This window comes from Dermacentor albipictus, chromosome 8, assembly GCF_038994185.2.
Source record: "Dermacentor albipictus isolate Rhodes 1998 colony chromosome 8, USDA_Dalb.pri_finalv2, whole genome shotgun sequence".
Lineage (NCBI taxonomy): Eukaryota > Metazoa > Arthropoda > Arachnida > Ixodida > Ixodidae > Dermacentor > Dermacentor albipictus.
The window spans coordinates 119862939-119887521 of NC_091828.1; the positions used below are offsets into that span (position 1 = coordinate 119862939).

Consider the following 24583-nt stretch of genomic DNA (forward strand, 5'->3'; position numbering starts at 1 on the left):
GCTCGTACACAATACAATGGAGTCTCCTTGATAGAATATTCGTGGAAACTGGAAAATAAAACATATAATCCAAAAATTGTATTAACCAAAGCAAGCTCCAAAAACTATGAAAATAGACGTAATCGGCGGCAAACTCAATAGCAAAGGTTTGTGTGGCATCGAGTGGTGTTATGCGGAGCAGCATACAAGCAAAACCAAAATCACACTTGCATCACAGAAAATAGTGAAGCCAGTCAAAAACACATTTTGGTTAGTCCTTACTTGTTCTTGTTTACTTCTTTTCTACAACAGTACACAAGCTCTGAACAACTGACGTCATATACTGCCATGGGTGGAAAGTTGTTTGAAAGCAGCTCCAAATAGCAACTGAAAATGCAACGCTCGGGATTGCATTGACCATGCTACGTGCTCGTGGGCCGAGTGGAATTCGCAGGATCTTTTTTCGATAGTCAGCGTGGTCTTAGCTCCCACAGTTCCTGAAAACAAAAGCGCAAAAGTCCGCAACCATTTGAAGGAGCACTGACAAATAATTTCAATGTTGTAAACACTCAACCGTACTTTTCTTGCACGTGAAAGGATGATGGAGAGTACGAAAGCCGGAAAAATATTGCATATGTAATGAAGTTTCTTGTCACACTGAGCCGACATAAAAAGTGGATGCCTAATTTGTTGCCCAACGATTACTACAGATATGCAAGCTTGAATATGGCTGTCTGCTACCTGCAACACATCTTCCGTGATGAAAAATGTTCTATCGTCGCACCTTTCACAATTTCGGCAAAAAAAAAAAAAGATTCTTGATTGCGGGCACTGTACGTGAGCATTATGTTCCCTTTCATGTTGCCACAACACTTGCATTCGTGGCACCGATGTCAGTTCATCTGTCTGTCACTTGTAGAATAAATGCCACACTTTTTGTCTTGGGAATTAATCAAGAATCAATTTGCAGGCTTCTGTGTGCCACAATCCAATTATGAGGCACGGCGAAGTGGGGGACTCTGGATTAATTGTGACCACCAGGGATTTTTCGACATGCACCCAATGCACGGCACATGAGCGTTTTTACATTTTGCCCCCCCCGCATAAAATGCACCTTCCGTCACTGGGATCGAACCCTCAAGCGCAGCAGCAGAACGCCAAGGCTACTATGCTATACCATGACGGGTGCACTAAGAATACGCAAAGTCTAAAACGAGAGGTTGGAGACTAATGTGATTCAAGAATAAGTGACGGAATGGAAAATATAGTAGGTTTTAGTAGGAGAGAGAAATGGCAGTATGGACTAGACAGCAGGCCCTGATATACATTATGAGATCAAGAAGTGCAGTTGGGAAGGCCACATAATACGTAGAGCGACTAGCTAACGTTATAGTACAGCAACAAAACGGGTGCCAAGGAATAAGAAACACAGCCAAGGACAGCAGAAGTTAGGCGGTGCGATCAAATTAGGAAATTTGCAGAAATGGGAATGGTGTGTGCTGCCGCAAGACAGAATGTGCTGGGGGGAAGCCTTCATTCTGCAGTGGGCATCAAACACATTGACGACTGTTAAAACTGAAAGCTTCAGTACTACACCGACGGGAAAAGATATCTAACATGTCTAACGTGCTCTTGCATTATTTCTCATAATGGATCACCGTAGCAAAAAACATCTCTCAAGTCTCACCAAATAGGAGTCTCTGCTGTAGCTGCCAAAGTACTGCGGCACGCTCGAAAGGTTGACGACGCGAACTTTCCAGCCAAGCTCTCGCAATTTTTCCAACCACTGCATGAAGTGGATGTGAGATGGACTTGCAACATCAAGGTCCTCTAGAGTAAAATTTACCCTGGTAAAAAGAGAGAGAGAGTGAAACGGTGTTTGTATTCTTGTGGACAGGTCTGAAACAACAAAGTCGTTACCCTTACTTCAACTACATCTCTGCCTAAACAGAAAGTTAAAAAACATCTTATGTTGAATGCTGCTTCGTGTGTTGCATGCTATAATAAATAAACCATAGTACCTGTGGCTTACAGGGACATTGCAAAGGATGATGCCCTCAAAATATGATGACATGATATGTACAGGTTTTTAAATGCCATTAAGATGCTGTGCTTTCCTTAGAGTTTACCAAAGAAAAAACTAAAGGCATACCTATTCATTACAGTTGGGGCCATATTTTCTAACAACTCATTGCATTCTGCAGTCTTTTTGCCATTGGCTGGCATGTCACCGAGTCACCGTGATCGCCAAGACCAGCCACTCATATCCATGGACGATAAGACAAGAATAAAAGAAATGGATTGTTTCAAAAATACAGGCCCAGATTAGCACGTGGACCTGCTAAGAGCCATATACTCATCAATCAGCTTCTGACCGACTTTTGACAAGGTGGTTTGCTAAGAGACAATGTCTTATATTTATTTAAATCCATGCTTTAGCTTTGTACTGTATTTGTCCTCTGCTGGAAAAGAATAGGAACAGGGATGTCGAGGTAAGGTACTGAGGTGCTAAAGTTAACTATGTTAAAGCCCTATATTTCATTGACTAGAGTATTAGCACATTAGTAAAAGCAATAGTGTGCTTGAATCAGTGGCTTTTAACACAGCCATTCACCAATGCAACAGCACATATAAGACTGACAAGGTTTAACGTTGCAAAGCAAAACCTGGGCTTTGAGAGATGCCATAGTGGAAGTCTCTGGAGAAACTCGTGCCGCCTGAGAATTCCATTAATGTGCCTGGAAACCCAAGCAGATGAGCCTTCTTGCATTTTGCTGTCATCGGTACGTGCGAGGATCTAGCCCATCATCTCGTAGTCGGCAAGAAAGCGTGAGAGCCACAACAACAGGATGACACGTAGGTGGCGGAGCCTAACCTCTTTTCCAGGGAAATGTAGACCGTCTGGTTACCCCTGGTGACGGTCTTGAGCAGCAGTTCGAAGAGGCAGTCGGTCAGGTGGTCATCGTACACCACTGCAACCAGAACAGATGAGCCCCGCTGCGAGTGACCGCAAGAAGAATGGAGATAAATGCATGAACAGCAGGTACCTACCGCAGCAAATGCCGCTGAACCTTGACATATGAAATTATCGGATATATACAAAGTAAATATAAAATTTGGCTTGTCATAGTTCAATTCAGGCAGTAGTCTACTGCTACAGTAAAACTGAAAAATTTAAGTTCCGTGACAATATCGGTTCCAGTGAAGTGGATATTTGTTCACATGAAAGCTTGAAATATAAATATTCAGCTAGATTCTGGAAGCAAAAATGTCATATCGCGAGAAGGGCTATTCTCAAAATTTATTATTTTTTTCCACCAATATCAGTGCCTATGCTAAAACGAATACAGGATACAATGAAGGCATTTTAATTATTATATCGAAGTTGGACAGTACAGTGATCTGCACTTCGAGCACTTACAATTGTGATTACATACCATGTTTACTCACTTAAGATATGCACCCTTTGTTTTAAAATTCCAAAATCTGGAGAAAAAAATTATATATATTGAAGCAGAAGTTGGATTTTGAATGCATGGCATTTGGTATCAGCTGATACCATTGTTAAATGTTTTAAGTTTGCTGGAGTATCTAACAGCATGGGTGGTACCAAGGATGACCATATACTTGGGAGGTAGTGTACCGATGAAGTAGCTAGCAAGCTCTGGTAACAACTAGAGTGATATCAAGAGTGGGAGCAATGAAGGACAAGGAGGTACTTGATCAGTGGTGCTGAACCTTGAATAAACGTATGCACAGTGTGCAGTCAGTTCTTTTTTTTTTTTCTATATTATTCCGTACATAATTCCCAACGTCATATATGGTTTTGGAGGGTATCCAGAAGCCTAACCAGTGTAACAGCCACAACCTGTCAAAGTTCCGGAAAACAAAAGTGCGGGTCTTGCATGAGTACGTATGGTATTAGTGGGCTCCTGATAATCGTCACAATTCTTCCAACAAACTCGAATAGGTTGATGACGTACCATCAGTGGCCAGAAAGATTCCTGCTTTCTCAAAGTCGTCCGAGTCTTCCGCAGACCAGGCAAAGGCGCCTTCTGGAGTCTGCATTTGTGGCAGCCCTTTTGTCCAATCCAAACACCTGACCCTCGCGGGGCACTGCCTCACGTTGAGAGCATCGTAGAAGTCTTCATTCTGGTCCAGGTTTCTTTGACACAGATGTAGAACTTCATCCCAGGCATCTGGAGAACAACATTAGGGATTCAAACACACTCGCCATCTAAAGAAGTACGGACCATCCATCCAAAACAGTGTTAGAGCAGTGTTAAATGAAAGATATATCCTTATTAATCAGGAATCTGACCCCTAGTTCTTGTCTTTCCGCTAAGCCCCGGTAGCACAGGACGTGCCCGCTTTTTAGCACTGTATATGCTTCTATTGTCCTCCTAACTTCACTGAGCCCTATTCTATCTTATTTACTGCCCGCTAATTCCTCCAATAGCGCTGCTAGACTGGCCTCACTAGATAATGTTCTAGCGTTAAACGTTGCCAGATTCAGATTCCAATGGCGGCCTGTCCGGACCCAGAGATTCTTAGCACCCTCTGCTGCGTCACAGGTCTGACCGCCGCCGTGGTCAGTTGCTTTGCAGCTGCTGGGAACCGAGGGCTGGGGTTTGATTGGTGTATTCATATAGAAGGTTGTGGCCAAGTACTGCACCAGGGTGGCCAATCCTGCTCTGGTGAAGGAGTGCATTACTGGTTCTGGTCACCATAATCAGGCCGCACTCCAGGCCTGTTTATGCAATTTTATTAACATGCGCATTTTTCTCTTTTTTTTTTTCGGTGGAAAATTGCATGGCACCAGGATTCGAACTACGGTCCTCTTGCATGCGAGGCCGATGCTCCACCTCTACGCCATCGCTGCACTCTCTGGGTGTAACGATGGGTGTAATGATGGGTGTAATGTTAAGGGATAAGAGAAGAGCAGATTGGGTGAGGGAACAAACGCGAGTTAATGACATCTTAGTTGAAATCAAGAAAAAGAAATGGGCATGGGCAGGACATGTAATGAGGAGGGAAGATAACCGATGGTCATTAAGGGTTACAGACTGGATTCCAAGGGAGGGGAAGCGTAACAGGGGGTGGCAGAAAGTTAGGTGGGCAGAGGAGATTAAGAAGTTTGCAGGGACAACATGGCCACAATTGGTACATGACCAGGGTAGTTGGTGAAGTATGGGAGAGGCCTTTGCCCAGCAGTGGGCGTAACCAGGCTGATGATGATGATGACACCTGCTAATATTGGATGCACATTTAAAATGCAAGAGAGAGAGAGAGAGACAGTATTAGAAATCAAAATTACCATGGCAGCATTCCTCTAACCTGTCACTCCTGAGATATTACTTTGCAAAGAAAACCGAAATTCATGAGTGTTTCTTTTGAGTAGTGAGTACCTGCACGAGTGTTTTCAGACCACTCCGCTCAGTATTGTGGCTTTCAGCTGCTCAGCATGAGGCTGGGAGTTCTAATCATGACTGCAGCATCCACATTCTTATGGGGGTAGAACAAAAACTCTCGTGTACGAAGCTGCAGCTGTACATTAAAGAAACACTCAAGAAACAAATAATTTGAGTGTATCAATAAATTACCCATCTACAATATGAGAAAAGCCGCTGTTAACACAAGAAGAAGGTTAGGAAACCGTGAAAGACACAAAAATGAAAGACAAACGGCGATGCCACCTTGAAGTTCACACACCAGCTTGCCATGACGTCACACACTGTCATGGCATCTGCTTGCGTCCGGTTAATTTTTTTTTTTTTTCTACGTGAAGATGGGCTACATTGCAGTCTAAAGAAGCCAAGGAGTGTGCCTAGCAAGATCCGAGAACTTTCACTGCGCACAACGGCCTAGATATGAAAAGGTACCTTGAAATATGTGGGGTCACACGTCTGACGAACCGGCGCTGTAGTTCTAGCCCGGAATAAAAAAATGAAACATTAACCTTCATTTGGATTTCAAATAATCAATGTATTTCTGCAAGGATAAAAAACACGTTTAATCGTTTTTATCAGATTAAACTTTGTGTTTGACTTTGTGTTTCTTTTACTGTTCCTTTTAAGAACTTTGAATTTGATCCGAAACCTTTCAATACGGCATCTCTCATAGACAACCACTGTGTTGCTTTTGGACGTCAAACATTATCACTGAATTAAATATTGACCACCCAAAACTGAAATGTGTTGCCTTTAAAAATTAATAATAACAAGCCTCAACTTAAAAAAGAAAATGTGCTGTTCTATCCTCACTTTCTACTCAAGTGACTTCTGATTAGTAAAGCGTGCTTCACATCTTATGAAACGGCATAGATTAGCGCTTGAAATCTGAAAAATAGGGACAAAATGATGATGTTGTGGTCAGTCATTCTAGCAGTAATCATGTAACCTAATCAAAGCCAATTATGCTAAGGACAAGCTCCTCACAGCTTATGGAAACATGAAAGCGGCTTACACATAAACAGGCTTTCTAACCCCCATTCACAAAAATTTTCGCTGTTACCATCACAAAAGGATTCTACATGCAAGCATGCCTCGCAGACACGCACCAGTACAGAAGACGTAGTCGGAGAACGCGGCGGCCACAATGCCGCACAGTCCGACGCCACTTCCCAGTTCGACGACCCCTTTTCCCTGCAAGAGCTCCCTCCCGCGGTGCAGCAGAAAGTCCGACATCACCAACGCGGCCTTCCACACCTGGGCAATGAAAGTAATTGGTGTTGCTGATAATGATGTACAGATATACTATATATGGAGATTACTGATGGAGATGATGGCGATAGACATTACCATTCACGAAATACACGAATGTGTCGGAGATGTAGGTAGGAAGAGTAACACTGGTGGCAACATTCTATTGAGCCATGTTCAACCAGATGCGTTAAATTCTTTTCTTTCTTTTCTTTTTTTCTTTAGGTGCACGAGTCTCCTTATCAAAATAATGGTAGGCAACCCAAATCTTTGGCTTAGGTGTCCCTTGGCGGCACTTGCACCTCGATGTTGGTGTTCTTTAGGTTAAGCAAGCAAATGTCTTCTCCCTGGCACAATATGCAGGTGAGGAGTGAAAGAGGGCGAGGAGGAAACAGCACACGCCACCTGGTGCGGCATAGCCTCTTAAGGAGCGACACATGAAGCCCACCTTACTCGCCCTCTTCGGTGCTGACGTCAGAGCATTAACGAGTGCGATTGCGCAGCTGTTGCAAGCAAGCGAGTGCGCAGGTGAGAGCTGGGAGAGGAGAAGCGAGAGAGGAGGGAGTTAGGTCACATCCGATCTGCTAGGCAGATCTTCAGTCTATGCCAGGCAACTGTATTCCATTAATTAGCCAGTTAAATATTGTGCCACTTTCTTGCGTGTGACGTCATTACTCCCGCTTTCTACTTCCGGGTTTCCAGGAATTTTGCCAGTCGTGCTCACGTGGCGGGTCTCTAAAGTCTACGATTCTGTGCTTTGGTGTGCGGTAATCAGTGACTTCTAATTAATTCTAATTATTCCAAACACTTCAGTAACTCTACTTGCGACTAAACTTATGCTCTGATATCATATCTATAATGAAACACATGAATTTCCCACTTTACTACATGTTTATATATTTCTTTTTATTTATTTTGAATTTTGTCCCCAGTCGTCTCAGGAGGTGAACCGGAAGTGCTGTGCAAGAAACATGAGTGTCACTCAATGCTCTTGTCACAAAAAATAAATAAATAATAATGATAAACTCATAAAGATTACTTTGCTGCTCTCAACCACTTATGCCAGTACCCAACATGGTCACTTGGCTACAGTGCTATGGTGCCGAGCATGAGGTCACACGTTCGGTTTGCGGCTGTGGAAGTCGCATTCTGATGAAGGTGAAATGCAAGAATGCTCATGTACTTAGACTTAAGTGCGAGTTGGAGAACCCACATGGACAAAATTATTCTGGAGCCCTTCACTACGGCATCTCTTACAGCCCCAGCATTGCTTTGGGAAGTTAACCCCTCTGAATTAGCCAACCACATTTACATCAGCAGCTGAGCAGAACATATTAACTCATTTTATTAGGAGTTCCCAGCACACTGGTCAAACAACACTACAAGATGTCACACCCAGTACAGCTGTTTGTGCCTACGTTTCCAGTATTCTGTAATTATTATATACACACCAAGTTATCTGCTTAAGTGGAAAAGGACTTTTTAGAAATATTTTACGGCAGATAGCACAATCTTGTCAGATCAACTAGATTAATTAATTAAGCAGCTATAACTCACACAGCAAATCTCAAAGTGATGGTAGCTAATTAACACTGTTTCACTAATTATTGTGGCAACGATTCACTTCAAGGCACATGTCCCAACAGCAGAACTGAATCCAACAAGTAACCAAGGTCACATCTATCCATCTGCACCTTGCACAAGCTTTGAGAAATACATTCTCAAATTCTGCGGAGAAATGCGCCACCATTCCCGTTAACACTTATCAGCACTTCCACAGGAATGCCTGCAGCCTCACCTGTAGTCCGACAGTGGGCAACGTTGTTGCAGGGCAGTGATCTGGGAACCAAGAAATAAGAGCATCATTAAGCAATTGGCAACATTTAAGTTCATAAGCCGGCTTGTAGTCACATGGCACATGAGAAGAGCATGGCCCATTTATGCAGGCTGCTATGGGAAAACTAACTGAAGATTGTTTTGCCAAAACCTGATACGTTTACAGTTAAACCTCAACATAACGAAGTCGGTAAAATCAGCAATTTGCTTTGCTATATCGAAATTTCATCATAATGAAATTTGATCTTTCATGCAAATAAGTACGATCCCCGATTATCACCGATGATTTTTCTTACACAGAAGGGGCCACAATAGTTTACGAATTATTGGTCAATCGGAAAAAGCAAATTTGAATGAGAGAAAGAAAAACATTTTGTTGAATTTGAGAGTAGGCAAGGAAAGAAAGATACAATCTCATGCCGTGTCGACATCCTCACGTTAGCAGTACAAAGCGAGGCCGGCCACGCTTTCACGTCCACTCCGACACCACGGCTGATAGTGTCACCTGCAGCGGGACGGCGCTATCATGGAAAGCACCGGCAGCGGGGAGCAAATGCTTCATCCACCTCTCGCTTCAACACATCTCCGAAACACGAGATTTCACAACCTCCAATACTAAAACAGACGAGAAGCCAATGGACAGGATGCAACGTGCCACCTCAGCACGGCCACTCTTTGCACACGCGGCAGATTACTCCTCAACAGGGCAAGCAGGCTGCGTATGCACTCAGCTGCACTGGTGGCCATGCGATGTCGTGCTAGAATATGAGAGCGGTAACCTGTCCCCTCGTGCGTGTGCTTGATTGCACATTACCGCGAGCAAGTGCCACCGCCTTCCCCTTGCTCGCGCAGGAAGGCAGCAATGATCAAGCCATCATCCTCTTTAGCCACCCTTGCACACTTTCACTAGCACACTTTCATTTGCACACTTTAACTTGCACACAGTGCATACAGCATGCAGGGTATGATAGGATCTTATCACACTCTGACTTTATACGGAATGCGACGCTGCTCCGCTTCGACGGTTGCTCTTGGCAATGCTGTGTGCAATTTGAGAGGTGCGTCTGCAAGCAGCCGTCTGTAATTCAACCATTTGACCATCTGTGTATCTGGAAGTTTCCATTTATTGTCTCGGCATTCTTTCGTGGCCGCAGAAAAATTTCGTAACACACATTGAAATTGTGTTTAAGTGCACTTCGTTATATTGAGGTTCCATACACATGGTGTTCTACGGACAAGAAGTTATGAAAAGTTAAATAATTACATTATATTGAGGTTTAACATATACTTATGTGCCACTAATTAAGCAACCTCAGTTGCGTGACAAACTGGTTGTTTATAGAGTTTTAGATAAAAATGCGCAAGCGCTAGGGCTGCCTTGTGCCAACGCTTGCGTAGATCTTTGGTGGCGTACCGAAGGAGAAAAACATTGTAGGTCTTTTTATAAGTTTTTGTCCCCAAATGCAAGGCTTGAGTGCTCGCAGCGTCATCGACATATTGTCGCCAGTTTTTGAACATATAAAACCACAATAAAAGGCCAAGTAAAAGAAATACGTTTTCATAAAAGATAACCGTGTAATTGACATGCCAACGTATCTACGATATGTTAGTGAGTTCGATAGCTCACAATTCTTACTTAAGCAAAGGAAACTAAACTCCCTGCATGCAGCAACATTTTTATACACTAAAGCAAAGTTTCAGTTGTGGATAGCTTAGAAAATCATTCACTAATTCATTAATTACTGATCTAATTAGGTTTTTACAGAAATGACATTTTACTGTTCTTCACAAATGCCCTCTCTGTGCCCAGAATTCTTCTTAGATATGCAACTGCATTTAGGCATTACAGGAATAATTTACACGTAAAGTACCCCTGTTGATATAAAGCAAAAAATGTATATATCATGCTCAGGTTGTGAATGAAGCTGAGGCAAAGTAATCCAAAGGTCAAGAAGGTCTGGCTTCTGGTAGGGCATGTTTGCTGCGAATGTGCATTTTCATCAGCAGTTCATTGCTGTCACTTACCGGAGCAGGATGGCATCAATAACAACTAAGAAACGCTCTAGCAAGATTAAAGGTCATGGCGGAACCGCCATGTTCAACCAATTCTGTACCTGCTGTGTTCTTTTTTTGAAGGCTTGCCTTGGCTAGTCTAGTCTCAGTGTGCTTTTCGCAAGTTCTCGCTCATGGCGAGAATAACGTGACCTCTTCGGGCCAGCAATGCTTACTTCAAGCTGAACACCCCATGAACAGAGGCTGCAGTGTCGCCGCCTTTATTTCTTGTGTACGCAACTCGTCTGTGTCTCCTAATCCAAAACTCTCAGATACGCACTATTATTTCGGTTCAGTATGAATAACTCTGCAACACGGGCAAAGGTTAAAAAAATGTCTGAAAGCCAAAGTTGCAAGCCGTCAGACGTTAGTCCAGTGCGGAGGCTCAAAGAGCTGTTTGTAAATAAAGTTGGTCTTTCTCTCCAATTAATTTTTCACGTACGTGCAATGCCATTTGACACAGCTGGAAAATATCAGCTGCATGTTTAGTCAAGCAGACACATGGGCCTTCTTTCCTTTTCAATAAATGCGTGACACAAAGGGCAACGCACCATGAATGTCAGGGTCTGGCATCTGTGGCTAAAGCATAGTGTAGGGTCGTTGCTATATCAGCTAAATATCACTCGCACAGCACTTAAGAGCCAGGCTTTCAGCCTCCACATCCATGTCAAGAAATGCCAGCAACATGCACACACATGCACCTTGGGTGGGATCGATGGAATGCAATGTGTCAACGCCTCCTTTTAGAAACATCCGACGTCTCCAAAAAAAAACTGGTAGCTCTGAACTCACTAGAAGAAGGAGAGAGAACATCCAATACGGTCAATCCTCAGTATAGACGAGGTTGCATTTGGCACGAAAATACAAAAATCAAAATGTGGGGTTTATTAACCTCAACCTGCACAGCGCGTTGTGAGGGATGCAATAGTGAGGGTCTCCAGATTAGTTTCAAGTGCCTAGATTTCTCAAATGTGAAGTAGACGAGTGCACCTTTGCATTCCATCTCCTTGCATCTCTCCTCTCTCTCAACACATGATCAATGGAAACTGAGACTCAGTAGGATGAGTCCACCAATTCTAAGCAAGCAAGCAAGCAAGCAAATGAAAGAAATAGGTTAGTTCACTACGGCCTTTCTCGGCTAAGCATGTCCCTTCCTACTATCTCGAAAACAACACGTGGTATAAGAAAGGACAGCTGTGCTGACACTGCACGTGCCTGTCGACAAAAAAAAAAAAAAAAAGCAAATGGTTGAACTTATTAATAGAAAGAGGCCTCACAATTGAAAGCAGCATGTGAAAACTGAAAGGGGAGGCAGAGTACAGGTTTACGAGGGGGTGGTGAGAGAGAGAGAGAGAGAGTCAAGCAACAGTTGCGGGCATTACACTGTCAAACGAGACCGTAGCAGATGTGTGACTGGATCACCACGGTGGCTGGCTCCAAAAATGGCTGGCCTAGCCCCAAAGCATGAATTTACTTTGCATGTCCCTCAAACAAACCTTATGCATGTGCAGGCATGCGTTATTATGTACGGTGAGTGTCACGAAGCGCACATGGTATGTGCAAACACAAGCATGGTGCTGCGTCTTTCGTTTACATTCACTTCTGTGGAGCCTACGTGAACGTTTTTGTAGCATCCACATGTGTCTGCGGCAGATGTGTGCAGTGCGATTTCCCAGAAACAGCAAAATGTTGGTTGATGTGGTACCAGATTGGCACGCTTTCTAAATGCTATCGTGTGGCCATAATTAAAGACAAGTTTCGGAGAATGGAATTTGACAGAAAGTTAAAGTGATCTGTCAATGTATTTATCCTCGTATCAAAATGCCAGTGGATACTTCTCCGTCCGACTACCGCATTTTTAAACTATATTCTCGGCTCAGTGGAAAAGCTGTGAGAAAATTGGACTTTCTTGCGACTTCTGCATTCTCAATACTTTTGCTGTTGACCTTTCTTATTTTATGTTGTGTAATAACATTGAGCTCCTTGTGCTTTTCCCATCTATTTCATAGGAAAACTATTGTGTGAGATCGTAAGGTCACCTTTCTTGCCTTGACTCTGAAAGCTTTCTACATCGGTAGAACTAGGCTTCGAGCTGGTCCACCTAACCATCAGACCGATACTTCTGTCCGCAGACCACATGAGAAATTTGCGCAAATGCAATGTGAATTTAATTAGAAAAATACTTAATAAAAATCTGTCCACATCATCTTTAACAATGGTTACAAAGGTGTCTCAGCAACAAACCTCATGAGACAATTCAGCATACAGGCACATACTGTGGTTGTGCTGTGAAACTTATAGGCAGAGTAATGTACATTTTCACTGCTTAACATGCTATTAGAAATAATGCTTAAGCCCTAACAAGCATTTCTGACACAGAGCCCATCATCGTGTTGCGTACTGCTTTCTTTACGTCTAACATCTTCTTATGAGTTTCTTTACTTCTCTTTTACTGTAAGGCTACGTTCACACTTGGTCTCGGAGCAGGCAGAAGCGGAAAAAACTTGACAAAATCCGCCCGCCTAGGTGGAAAAACGGACGGAAAACCAGGCGGCGAAAAAAATCGGCCTCGGACTGTTTCTTTTTTTTGCCACAGTGAAGTGGAAAAGTTCCGCTTCACCGGAAACTGCACTAGCATGTAAACATCTGGTCATAAAATTTAACATGTTCCATTGTTCATTGTTTATTTTTAGGAAAAGCAACTAGCTAAAACTGTCAAAACTATGTCTTGTTTATTTTTCATGGTAGACGAAAGTTAAAAACGACACGTGCAGTTGTGGGAAATGATAGCTTTTAGTAACTGATGGGTCAATGAGTGAACGTATGTCTTGAAATAGTGTGATGAACAGCGCCACACTCAGACAAACGTACGCAAACTAGATGGATGTGGGCGAAAGCGGCAGTGGTTCCTGCTGCAGTGGCGAAACAAATGTGAACATCTTGTACATGCACGGAAAAGATTTTCTGGCCGCTTTGGCTTTTCTGCCTGCTTGCCGTTTCTCAAGTGTGAACATATCTTTTTATACCCAGCCTGCTGTAAGGTGCTGGTAATGACATGGCATGCCCTTACTAGCAAGAAAAGGCACTGCAAACAAACTGTCCTCACCTAAGAGTATTTGTGTGCTCCTACGAGCCCTAGACAGTTCAAGGTCTCCATCTTCGTCCAACGTCAAGTGACCAGGGTCAACCACATTGATGTCCACATCCCACTTGACGGGCAGCCGTGATTGAGTCACTGAAATATATTTCTTTGTCACTGTCAGTTACTCACATGATTCTGATGAATGACACAGCAGGGATGTGAGAATAGTAAGTTTCTGAGACCAAATTGAACAGTGTCAGAAGGGAATTCAATTGAAAATTTTTTGAATAATGAGCAGCCAGTTTCATTATTAGTGTAAAATGACCTTCACATTTAGTGTATCAATGCTAGCAAACTTTTGTCATTATACTGTCCGTTATGAAGCATTTATCAAAAGCACAAATGCAAAATTAGAAGCAGATAAGCAGTTTATTTGCATACTAAGAACTTATTGGTGACTGAATTGATTTGGATTAGTCGGAAAAGTCTGGCTTACTGAACAATGTAGCATGCTCCATTACAAGTAATTTCTTTTGTCTTACATCCACCGTGGTCATCAGGATTAAATTTATTGCAATATTTCTGCAATTTTACGCTTGAAAGCATGCAGTTGGCCATTTGACATGTTAGAAAACTATTAGAAAAATATGTATAATTACAAACGGACTATTAAATGCGAAGACAAGTTGAATAGGGCAATATTTAAGTAATTTGTATGAAAGTTTGGAATATTCGTACACCCCTACGAATATTCGGGAAAGTCGGGAAAGCAACGTCGGGAAAGCAACGTCAGTGAAATTCTTTAAACCTCTGACAAAGCACAATGTAATCCAATTTTATGGGAAATAAAGTCAAACCTTCTTGTACTGAAGTCAAATACAACACAAAAAGAACCTTTGTTATACCGAATATTCGTTATAAGAGCTGAGCACCCCCACAAGCACAGTAACAGAAATAGCTGGGACCACATTAGGCTTTCAGAGACAAGAACTGTCGGGGTTAATCACAGCATGAGCAGAAGCACTCGGCACTTAAATTTGTGCACCAAAATCAGCTGCCAAAGGGCTGAATTAACAACTTTGCCCATTGTTAGCAAAGAATGCACATCAACCGATTTTCCTTGGTCCCTTTGTATCCAATTGGCTACCTTGATTCGGAGGAACTTGTTTTTGGCTTTATGTATAGCGCTCCTGCCTCTGGTGATGGAACAAGTGATAACACATGCCAACATATGCCAAGCCATGAACAAGCCATGACATACGCCAAGTGCAATCCAAGAGTGGTACACGATTACCCCCTGATATGCGGCTAAATCCAACATTGGACAGATTGGCTGCCGCCTTAATGAGTAACCCAGTGAGGAGAAGCTAAAGTTAAAGCAAAATTAACTGCCATGCCTGCCTGCACACTGCAGGGACTGCAAGCGTCTACTGCGGTTTTGTGGGATAATGATTATTGGCAGGAGCAAGAACCAGACGGCACACGAACCAGACGGCACACGAACCAGATGGCACACGAACCAGATGGCACAGAAACTAATACGGAAGTCTATTACATGAAAAATTAGTTCATGTAAACGCAATACACTCATACAGCTGTATGAGTGTAACTCCGAGATGAGATTGTATGACTTCTGGTCGTCCCGTTAGGCCTGACTGATGCCTTGTGGAGGCGTGACTATGTATATGTTTATTCTTGAATCTGTGCCCAAAATAAATCAGTTCAAAATGCCATTTGTGCCATTGCGATTACTTTCCTTTAAATCTATACTTTCGTGTGCGTCTCTTTAGAGGCAAATAAGTCTCAGTGGGCATACTGCATTTGCACATTGCTGTTAATCATTTGCACGTTTAACCATGAAGCCATTACACAAAATACTAAATCCGGACACAAAGTCAGATGTATATGTGACTGCATGAAAGCAGTCTGGGCATATTTCTTGCTGTTAACTTTCAGGAAAATTGAGACTGGTTTGACGTGAACCATTGTTTAGCCACAGGCGACAAATACAACTTGTGAAGCGTGTTTGAAATACCACGAGTTGACATGACAATATGGAATATAAGCGCACCAACATGCCAACATACTACGCCATAATACGCCTTCACCTCTGTGTTTAAGCAAAGAAAATCGGCCTTCCCGACAAGAAACACGAAGAGAGGGTTACTTTCTCCATGAACATCCTGCCCTCCATATCTAATGGTGGTGCTTAAACAATTAAACAAAAGATGGACCTTTCTCATTGGAACCAACTTGAAAAGTCATTATGTCCCTGAGCTGCCTTTCGGTCTGAGCAGGCTATTGCTAGCTGATACAATAGAGATAGGGCTGTTATGAATGCGACAGCTGTTCCTCCCCCTAAGATGCACCTGCCAGACAACCTTAAACACCATCACAACCTGCACAACTAGGCCACGCGTACCCAGACCTAGGCCTACGTGTACAACATAAGCCACGGAGGCAAATGCTTGAATAATGACGTCAACCGCATTCGCGGAACAGAATGGCTTGTCTGCTGCACAAAGATTCCAGTTGCGAAAAGAAAAAAAAATTATGGAAGAAAGTGAGCCAGGCACCCTTATCCATCACGATGAGCAACAATGCAAGATCTGTCCTCGCCTCAGCATCGGGTACAATGAGACAGGCTCGCATGGGTACATCTGTGAGCTTTGCACACACAAAAAGAGTGTGTGACAATGTGTATGTTGTAAGGCTGCTCATTTCTACAACGAGTGCACCCAACACTGCTTCCGAGTATCACACTGCTGCTGTTCGACACGAAACCACATGGTTCCCGTTTGATAGGTCACGCGCTTGTGCACTGGTAAAACGGTGTAAACAAAGATAAAAAGGTCAGAGTAGCATGCATAAGACGTGTTATTCAGATAATTATAGATTAATAATAATAATAATAATAAGAAGAAGAAGAAGAAGAAGAAAATTGGCAGTTTTGCCGCAGGGAAGTGTTTGATGCCGTTTGCGGTTACATACAATCAACAAAATGAATAACTTTTTGATTGTTCTCTTGTAATTTATTACTTTTTGTATATTTCCTTATCCTTTTTTTCTTATTATTTCTTTCTTTCTTTTTTTCATAGAATAAGTAACACTTCAAAAGAATAGGTAATCGCTACAGCACACAATTTTTGGTCGATCCCTCAGTGTGGGTATGAGCCATAATATGAGGCCACCACCACCATCATCATCAGCTTGAAGGGTAAAGCAATGAAAGTGATAGCATGGTTTAGCATTGGGCTTGAATTTTTTGGGTGGAAGTATACGCTGGTGCGGCTATAAGTGGATGTGATACATGCGGCACGCAAAACCTTTTGGCGCCTTCAAAAGCTTCAACATGCCATGCAAGGCCTGTAATGGCGTCACACAGGTGCCACAGCGCAGCCCGTAAGGACAGGTGCCAGTGGAATTACGTCACTTCCAGATTGTGAGAGATAATATTGTTTTGCACTTTTTTCACAGTTTGAGAAGATTTAAGATAAAAGGCATGCGCTGTGAATGAAATGTTTCACTACCTTTGTTTATGCATTGCAATCCTAAAAAAATTCTGAGGGATAAATCAGTCAAAAAATACAAGACCTGGTTTGAGCAACTTTTTGTAGTTGACTATCATTACACCTAGCGTGCACACACAAACATTTAGCATACATACAAATATACACGGAACATCATAGCGATGACGAAAATTCATCTGGAGTGATTAATAATAATAATAATAAGAAGAAGAAGAAGAAGAAGAAGGAGAAGAAGAACAACAACAACAATAATAAGACAACGCCAATAGAACACACATCACTTTTTTGAAGAATTTTTCATGGAGAGTTATTGTTGTCGACAGCCTATTGATTCTGCATTTGACCTTCAATGAAAGTGTTTCCTCCATGCATATGGGAGTCAGAGCTATTAGGTTGATCTGGGAAGCAGGAAGCTTCAAACAGAGAGTCATCACAGCTGACTGAAAACAATGTTGCTGATCACCTCATTGTTGCTGTTGCTGCTGCTTGTAGCACTGATGAACCCCATATTGTTCCTTTTTCATTCAACAAAAGGCTTCGGCTTACTAAGTGCCCAAACTTAGAAGTAAAAGCGGTATTGCTACTGCATGCAACATAAATGCATCAACATAAGAAAGAACTATGTTCCAACACAGCCAAAGGACATACTGTCCTTTGGTATTTGTCAGTGAAATATGGACATGCAGTTGTGGAATTACATCGAACTGTTTGTAATCAGTAAAGATTTCCTGTATATTTTAAAACTGATCGACTACTTATTGTATGTGGTAACATTGACCGTATTTTAATTAGCTCTTTCAGGGTAACCAATTACATCTAAACAGTTACTCTAATGACGAGACTGTAATCAGCAGCACAGTCTCTGAACACTTCTACTACTTTATTCATTTTTGACAATACCGCTAATCACACACAAGATTATAGCAGGGAGGACACATACACGAGTACAGTGTAAAAGAGACATAAGACTTAAGCGGTACCTACTGCAGAATGCCTGCTGTCACGCTATGTAGAAGCAGCTCATGGATGCACATTCTTGATGGGCAAGCCCGCAGTATCGTTCAGATGGCTTACAAAAATTTTGAACAGCCGCTATCATTAATAATTTAACAATGCGAGATGGACTGCAGAAAATGCATTAAAACAGCCAGGCTGGCTTGTTATATCTACAGTACTTGAGCAATGTTAATCAAAATTGCGAAGAAAGTAGGGTGTGTGTATATATATATATATATATATATACACACCCTACTTTCTTCGCAATATATATATATATATATATATATATATCTTTGTTTTTGATTATGTAATTGGTTTTGTCGGGTAGTAATTGGCCACTGTATTCAATTGCATTCTTTATTGAAGTAAATGTGATTGTAATGGGTCACTTTTCTTTTTTCGTACAAGCCAGATACAAAGAACAGTAAACAGAACCTGTCCTGTTCTTTGTGTCTGTCTTAGACTTGTGTCACACGGGCAAGGTTAATGCCATTAGATCTGAAATCACTGCTACTTACACATTTCTCATGACATTAAATGTTACGATGACAATAGCGGTGGTAAATGTGGTTTCCTTGCCATTCGTTACGTATCATCAAAAAACCATTCTGCGGTCGACAGTTCATACAGTTCCACTAAAAATTTTATTAAGCGTATATTATGTCAAAATAATTCAGTTCCCTTCAGAAATGTGTGCTTCGAGTGCACTCACAACTGCTAACATTGGCAGTGAGAGTATTAAGTGGCATTAAGAGGAAGCTTTACCTCGGGTGCTCCTATCCGAATACGTGTAAAAGGAGAATTTGTTTTTCTCGGCGACCACTGCACCAAATTTGGCCTGCTTTTTGCATTTAAAAGAAAAACTTAAAATCTAGTGACTGTTGGTTTCAAATTTTCTTTTTAGGTCGTCGATCTTTTATTAAAAAATGTCAAAAATAGAGAAATCTTCAGGAGACAAAGCCGAGAAGTTTACAACTCTGTAAAATATAATGATACCATAATTCTGTGAATTGCATCTAATAGTATATCTAATGCGGACAAAATTGATATGTTACATATGAATCTCAAGGAATTTAGTAATATGGAAACACAGCTAGTGCACAACCTTTGTGCACAACATAACAAATTCACGTAAGACAAAATGACATATCGAACTTGCCTGCTTTCAATGATCTAACGGATGCTGTTTACAGAACTGCAAATATGTTTTTGACACAGAGCTAGTAATTTGTAAAATTTATGCTTCTATTTTTTTTTTCGAACTTTCGGATTTTTGAATATTATTGTTACAACATTTAGGCCCTTGATCGAAATTCCACTTCCAACAGTCACAAATATTTAACTTTCTCAAGTTCAGCAAATTTCATTAAATTCAGTCCACGGATTATCTCAGAAAAATGCTTTTGCTTTTGAATCGGCCGCGTTGGAGCTGTGCCTGAGCTAAGGCTTCCTCTTAAGTTTTAATGCCATTATATGGGTATGTGTGGCACCATGTTAATGAGAAGTTAACGAGTTACTGAGAATTAAGAAGTTAATGCCATATTTTCGTTCCCGGGCAGCACAGGTACTACTTGTGCTACAATGGCTTCTCCAAGTATCAACCAATGTGCCCAACGAGTTTTCCTGAAATGCAACACTTCCTTTGAAAGAAAAATGTTGTGAAATCCGCTAAGTTACAGATGCTTCAGTCAGGAGCTTCTAAATCAGATCTCTTCTAAGATGAGTCAGTACATTATACTTGTTTTATTAATCGTTGCTCATGAATGACAACAAAAAAGTTGGATTATACAAACATGCAAACCACTCACTTACAGCACATCAACATTACTTACGTAAAAAAAAGGAAAAAAGAAAAGAAAAATAAGAAGGGTTGAGGAGCAAAAGACAACTTTCTCATTTTTACAGATGTAGCCAAGTGCCTTATGTTGCATTGAAGAGATGCCTAAACAAATGAAGCGTGCTTTACAAAATCTTTTAAAGCATGGTCTCATTTATTACAACTGGAGCGAATACATGCCACAGAATGCATCAAGTTTTTTGTGAGGAACTTAGTTGCATATTTAGTGGAACAGGCATGCTGTCATCAAGGCGGCCAAGAAAAATTAGTTAGTAGGTTCGTAAATAGATAGATGACACATTAGTTTAATAGATAAGCCATGTCTTTGAACAGTGATATTTCTTTCTGTTCTGTGAGATATGCAAGAACGAGATTTGGCAATTCAATGTAATTCCATACTTGGTTAATGTCTTTTTCCCCACAAATTCATACTTACCCACCCACAAAAAGTCAATAAAACTTCACCAGTTTTCATTTTAGCAGAGCAAGCTTCATCTAAGAGCCAAGAATTAGCTTTAACTTCTTATTTGCTGTGACAAATTCTGAAAAATTTTTTAGAAGTGCAACAAAAGTTGGCAAAATCCATTGTGTATTACAAGAAACTGAACACATACACATGTGCGAAAATTGACAAACAATTACGAGTTAACTCATCGTTGGCACCAGAGGACGCTCGTTGTAATGGCAACTTATCGGCACTTAAGGGGTTAACAGGAGCATTTTTATGTCCTCGTACACACTCATGGCAATGCGCTTTCCTTAAGTTTGCCACGTTTGGCAAACTAAGCTGCAAATCCGACAGGTTCAGCAGGGCAGAGGGATTTTTTTTTTTTGCCCCCAGGCAGAAAGAAGCGGCATCTGTGCATTTCCGGACACTTGACACGGCTATAAACAGACAGCTCAAAAGACTACGCCAGCTGCTGCGTCAGCGCTGTCAAAGGACTGCTCTTTCTATGAGCAGCTGTGTGCACGTGCGACGAAGAAAAAACATTTAAAAAAAAGCTTTTTACAAGAATATTGCATCGGAAAGAGCAAATTGCTGTGAGTGCTGCACACTTGATCCTGTGCTCTCATTTTGCTCCAGCGTGTATCTCTCTTCATATGTGCTGAACTAGTGGCGTGCTTGTGTGCTTGGCCTCCAAGATTGGCGATTACGTGAGAAGGGTGTCAGATTTCAGAGGCCATGGCACGTGCGACTCTCCAGAAACAGATTGCGGTGCAGTGCAGTACAGTGCTGCGCAATTTATCATGTGCTCTCATTTTGCTCCTGTGCACAGACCTCTTCATTTGTACCAAGCTAGTAGCATGCTTGTGTGCGCATGACCTCCAAGATCCTCAGCTTGTGACGGGCTGCCTGATCTCGGAGGTTGTGGTATGTGCGAAAAAAAAAAAAGCTTTGTTATGATGCGTCGCTTCGCCAGCATTTTTGCACATGTTGTGACCAATGTACATGTTTCTATGACAACTGCCTCGGACTGTTAAAAATGGGATTTGAGAAAAGATTGTTCTTGTGACGAAGCTTTACAGTAGATGGTGACATGAGGATTTGTTAGTTGCACCAATATGATTATTCAGTAGCAAAATTAGACTAATTAACCATTTATTATGCAATTTACAGGACGCATGTTGTGAATGCAGCACTGAAGTCATCGATCACTCGGAGCCTAACACACTGCTGGAATACAAAGCGTACTTTGGGTAATTATTTCTCGAAGCTGCAGCCATGAGGAAAAGGTTGTGCTTTCAGTACTGGCTGACTTTAATTTTGCTAACAGAATGTGCTGCTTAAAGTCATTAATTAAAAATTGAATAAGGAAATGTTATCAATGATATTGTAGAGTGCTGCCCAAACATGTATGACACTACTATAAAGCTTGGTCAGAGCAAATTTTCTTTCTGTCATAAGATCCCCATTTTGAAGGAGGCCAGTTGTCAAAGAACCCCGATATTTCTTTCCCCTTTGAGAGCCAATTCGTTCTGTCCTTTGCAAATTTGCTTTCACTACACTTCTAGCATGCTCAGAATCATGAAAAATGTGCAGCTGCAGACCAAAATAAGAATTTTCAATTATTCGGTGTATTTCTCAACTTACAGTATGTCTATTCCGTGTGATAATTCTCCAAAGGAATGAAGGCACGTGAATCTACACTATTTTGAGTCCAGCGCACTTGGAAAGCACCTATCCAGCTGCTTGCAAAATATGCCCGATGTAAAGCATAGTGAAAAACAATGAAAGAACTGACCCTTCACACTGCAACATAGTGGCACCGAGAGCAAACACCCAGCTGTCTACATTCTAACTCCTTTCACTAAAACATTTTGAACATGCCTTTCGAATTTGCAGCAGAGGTCAATCATGACTTACGCGACATGCCTTTAAACATCACTATCTATGATGCACTACCTTAGCGTATACACTTGTACACGCAATGCCCAAAGGAGTTATGTTATGTGTAAATAAAATAAAGTTAGTGGGTTTAACACCCCAAAGTCGCACAATGTCTCATGGGTCAGTGAAGAGCTCCAGATTAATTTTAATCACCAGGGGCTATTTAAGGTGCATCAATACCATGGTACATAGGAGTTCTTGCCTTTTGTCCCAGTCGAAATGCGTCCCTCTGCAGCCTGGAATTGAACCTTCACCTCATGCTTAGTAGTGCACTGACCCGCATATTCTAGAACACTCCTTCACTCAAAACTCCACCTTGACTCAAGAAAGTAGATAGCAGCGCAGAAGTGGTCATTGCAGTTCACTAACACTTCTCAGCATCTCCTGAGAATCGTAGTGTCTTCTAAGGGGTGGCATTGTGCTCAACTCGGTGGAGTGGAGGAACAGCTTCAAGGTGAGGATCATTTGAGAATATGGGGGCGAGCCACAGCTGCGGTAGGTGGGATCGCATGTGTTCTATGAGGAAGAGGGCGCAGTGTAAACTTGGTTGCAACGTAAGCTAATAAAATCAGCGCTAGTTTCATGTTAAATATACCTTGGCATGCCGGTGGCTCTAGCACATCAGTGATTGCACCACTAGGTGACCTTTACTTTCATAACTTCACCTTGTTGCCTCACACAGGGTTCATTCGGACAACTATTAAACAGATAGTTACACTCATTAAACAAAGCTATACTCTTGAAATTGTGAAACGGCTAGTCTTCACGTGTGATGAGACTTGTAATGCCAGGAAATAGGTGCAAGAAGGAGAGGCATGTGGCGACGCCACCTTCAAGTTCGTGCAATAGCCCGCCACGTGACATCACGGATTTCAAGTGCCCTGAAGGGTGTAGTAGTTTATCAGTAAAACAGGTCTACACTGCAATCTAGAGGGAGTATAAGGTCTCATCTTGTCAGCCAAAGAAACATTTTCTTGTGCCGAAACACGAAAACGGTTGGAAATTTGTGACGTACATGCTGACGTACGGCGCCACTGTTCTGTTAGCGTAACATTTAGTTAAAAAGAATGACGAAGGTGCAAGTTCTGTTTACACTTTCTCTAGCAATACTTGACCTTTTCCTACAAAACCGCCTTTCGAAGGGCTGTTTTATTGGCCGTCTAACTGACGTGTTGTCATGAGTTGTGTAATCACTCATACATGCACATTACATTGTGGAAAGCTGAAGAGGGTTTCAGTTGCTACTAGTCAGAAACATCTTCAATCTCAACGGTCGTCTGCACTGCACCTGAGCCAGAAAATTAAGATGCTAATTGATGTACGAGACGCATATATATCGCTCGCTCGGTTACCGACACTCGGTAACTGACTTACGCTTTCGCTGTTTACGTGCATAGCACAACTCTTTGTTTTCGATTTCTGTGGTTTTTTTTTTTTCTTTCTTCAGAGAAAAATAGGTGTATGCGACTACCTTGTAGCCGCCTCCTCAAAGCTTCGGGCATCAGATCGAGCAGCGGGTCGTTGTCGTTCTTGACGATGTTGTCAGAGTCGACGTGGACTTCCGAGACTACAATCTCGTCGTCTTGCATGGTTTGAAAGAAGTTTTAGTCGAGCTTGTCATTTACGGACTCACGATAAGGCGCGCACACGGTCAGCTAGTTTCACCCGACACAACATGCCGAGGCTCGCGGCGGAAAGTAAGCGGAAAGCGCATGCGCACGCCGCCATCATCGAAACCAAACGCACGCACGCTGAATGCTGCGCGGAGTCTCGCACACTGCTAGAGCGAGCTTCGCATTAGAAGAAAGATTTGCTATAAGCTAAACCTTTAAGAGAAATAACTATAGCGTCCTAGAATGTTTAATTATGCAACATATATTGCAACTAAGTCGTCTTAACAAAACTTTTACGTTAAAGATGGTAGTTTGGGCATAAGAAACTTTCACTTTTTTGAACTTGTAAAGAGAACGTAAACTACATGCACCTTGGCAGCGCGCGGCCGCTTACCGCGTGCGCGGCGTTGCCCCGTGCTCGGCGTATTGTACGAATCTCTCGAACTAATTAACTTATTGGGCCAAATGTCTTCGCAAGAGTGTGTACTGCGGACAGTGTTACAAACTGATGCACCTGTTTCGCAAAATCGTCAAACTTTTCGCCAGATTTTTTTTTTTTTAACCG

General features: G+C 42.0%; 1 protein-coding gene across 2 annotated transcripts; it reads right to left on the bottom strand.

The window, feature by feature from the left end:
• Positions 1-244: 244 nt before the first annotated feature.
• On the bottom strand, positions 245-24280 carry LOC139049098 (methyltransferase-like protein 22). 2 transcript variants are annotated; one of them, XM_070524313.1, is made up of 8 exons: positions 23877-24279; positions 13675-13803; positions 8479-8519; positions 6539-6686; positions 3963-4178; positions 2855-2951; positions 1667-1826; positions 245-476 (listed from the first exon to the last, which is right to left on the bottom strand). In XM_070524313.1, exons 1-8 carry the CDS (start codon positions 23992-23994, stop codon positions 450-452), a joined length of 936 nt encoding a protein of 311 aa, XP_070380414.1. In that variant the 5' UTR covers positions 23995-24279; the 3' UTR covers positions 245-449. The 2 variants fall into 2 exon arrangements, with proteins under 2 accessions (XP_070380414.1, XP_070380415.1); XM_070524314.1 differs by lacking the exon at positions 1667-1826 and having other exon boundaries at positions 23877-24280.
• Positions 24281-24583: the final 303 nt, after the last annotated feature.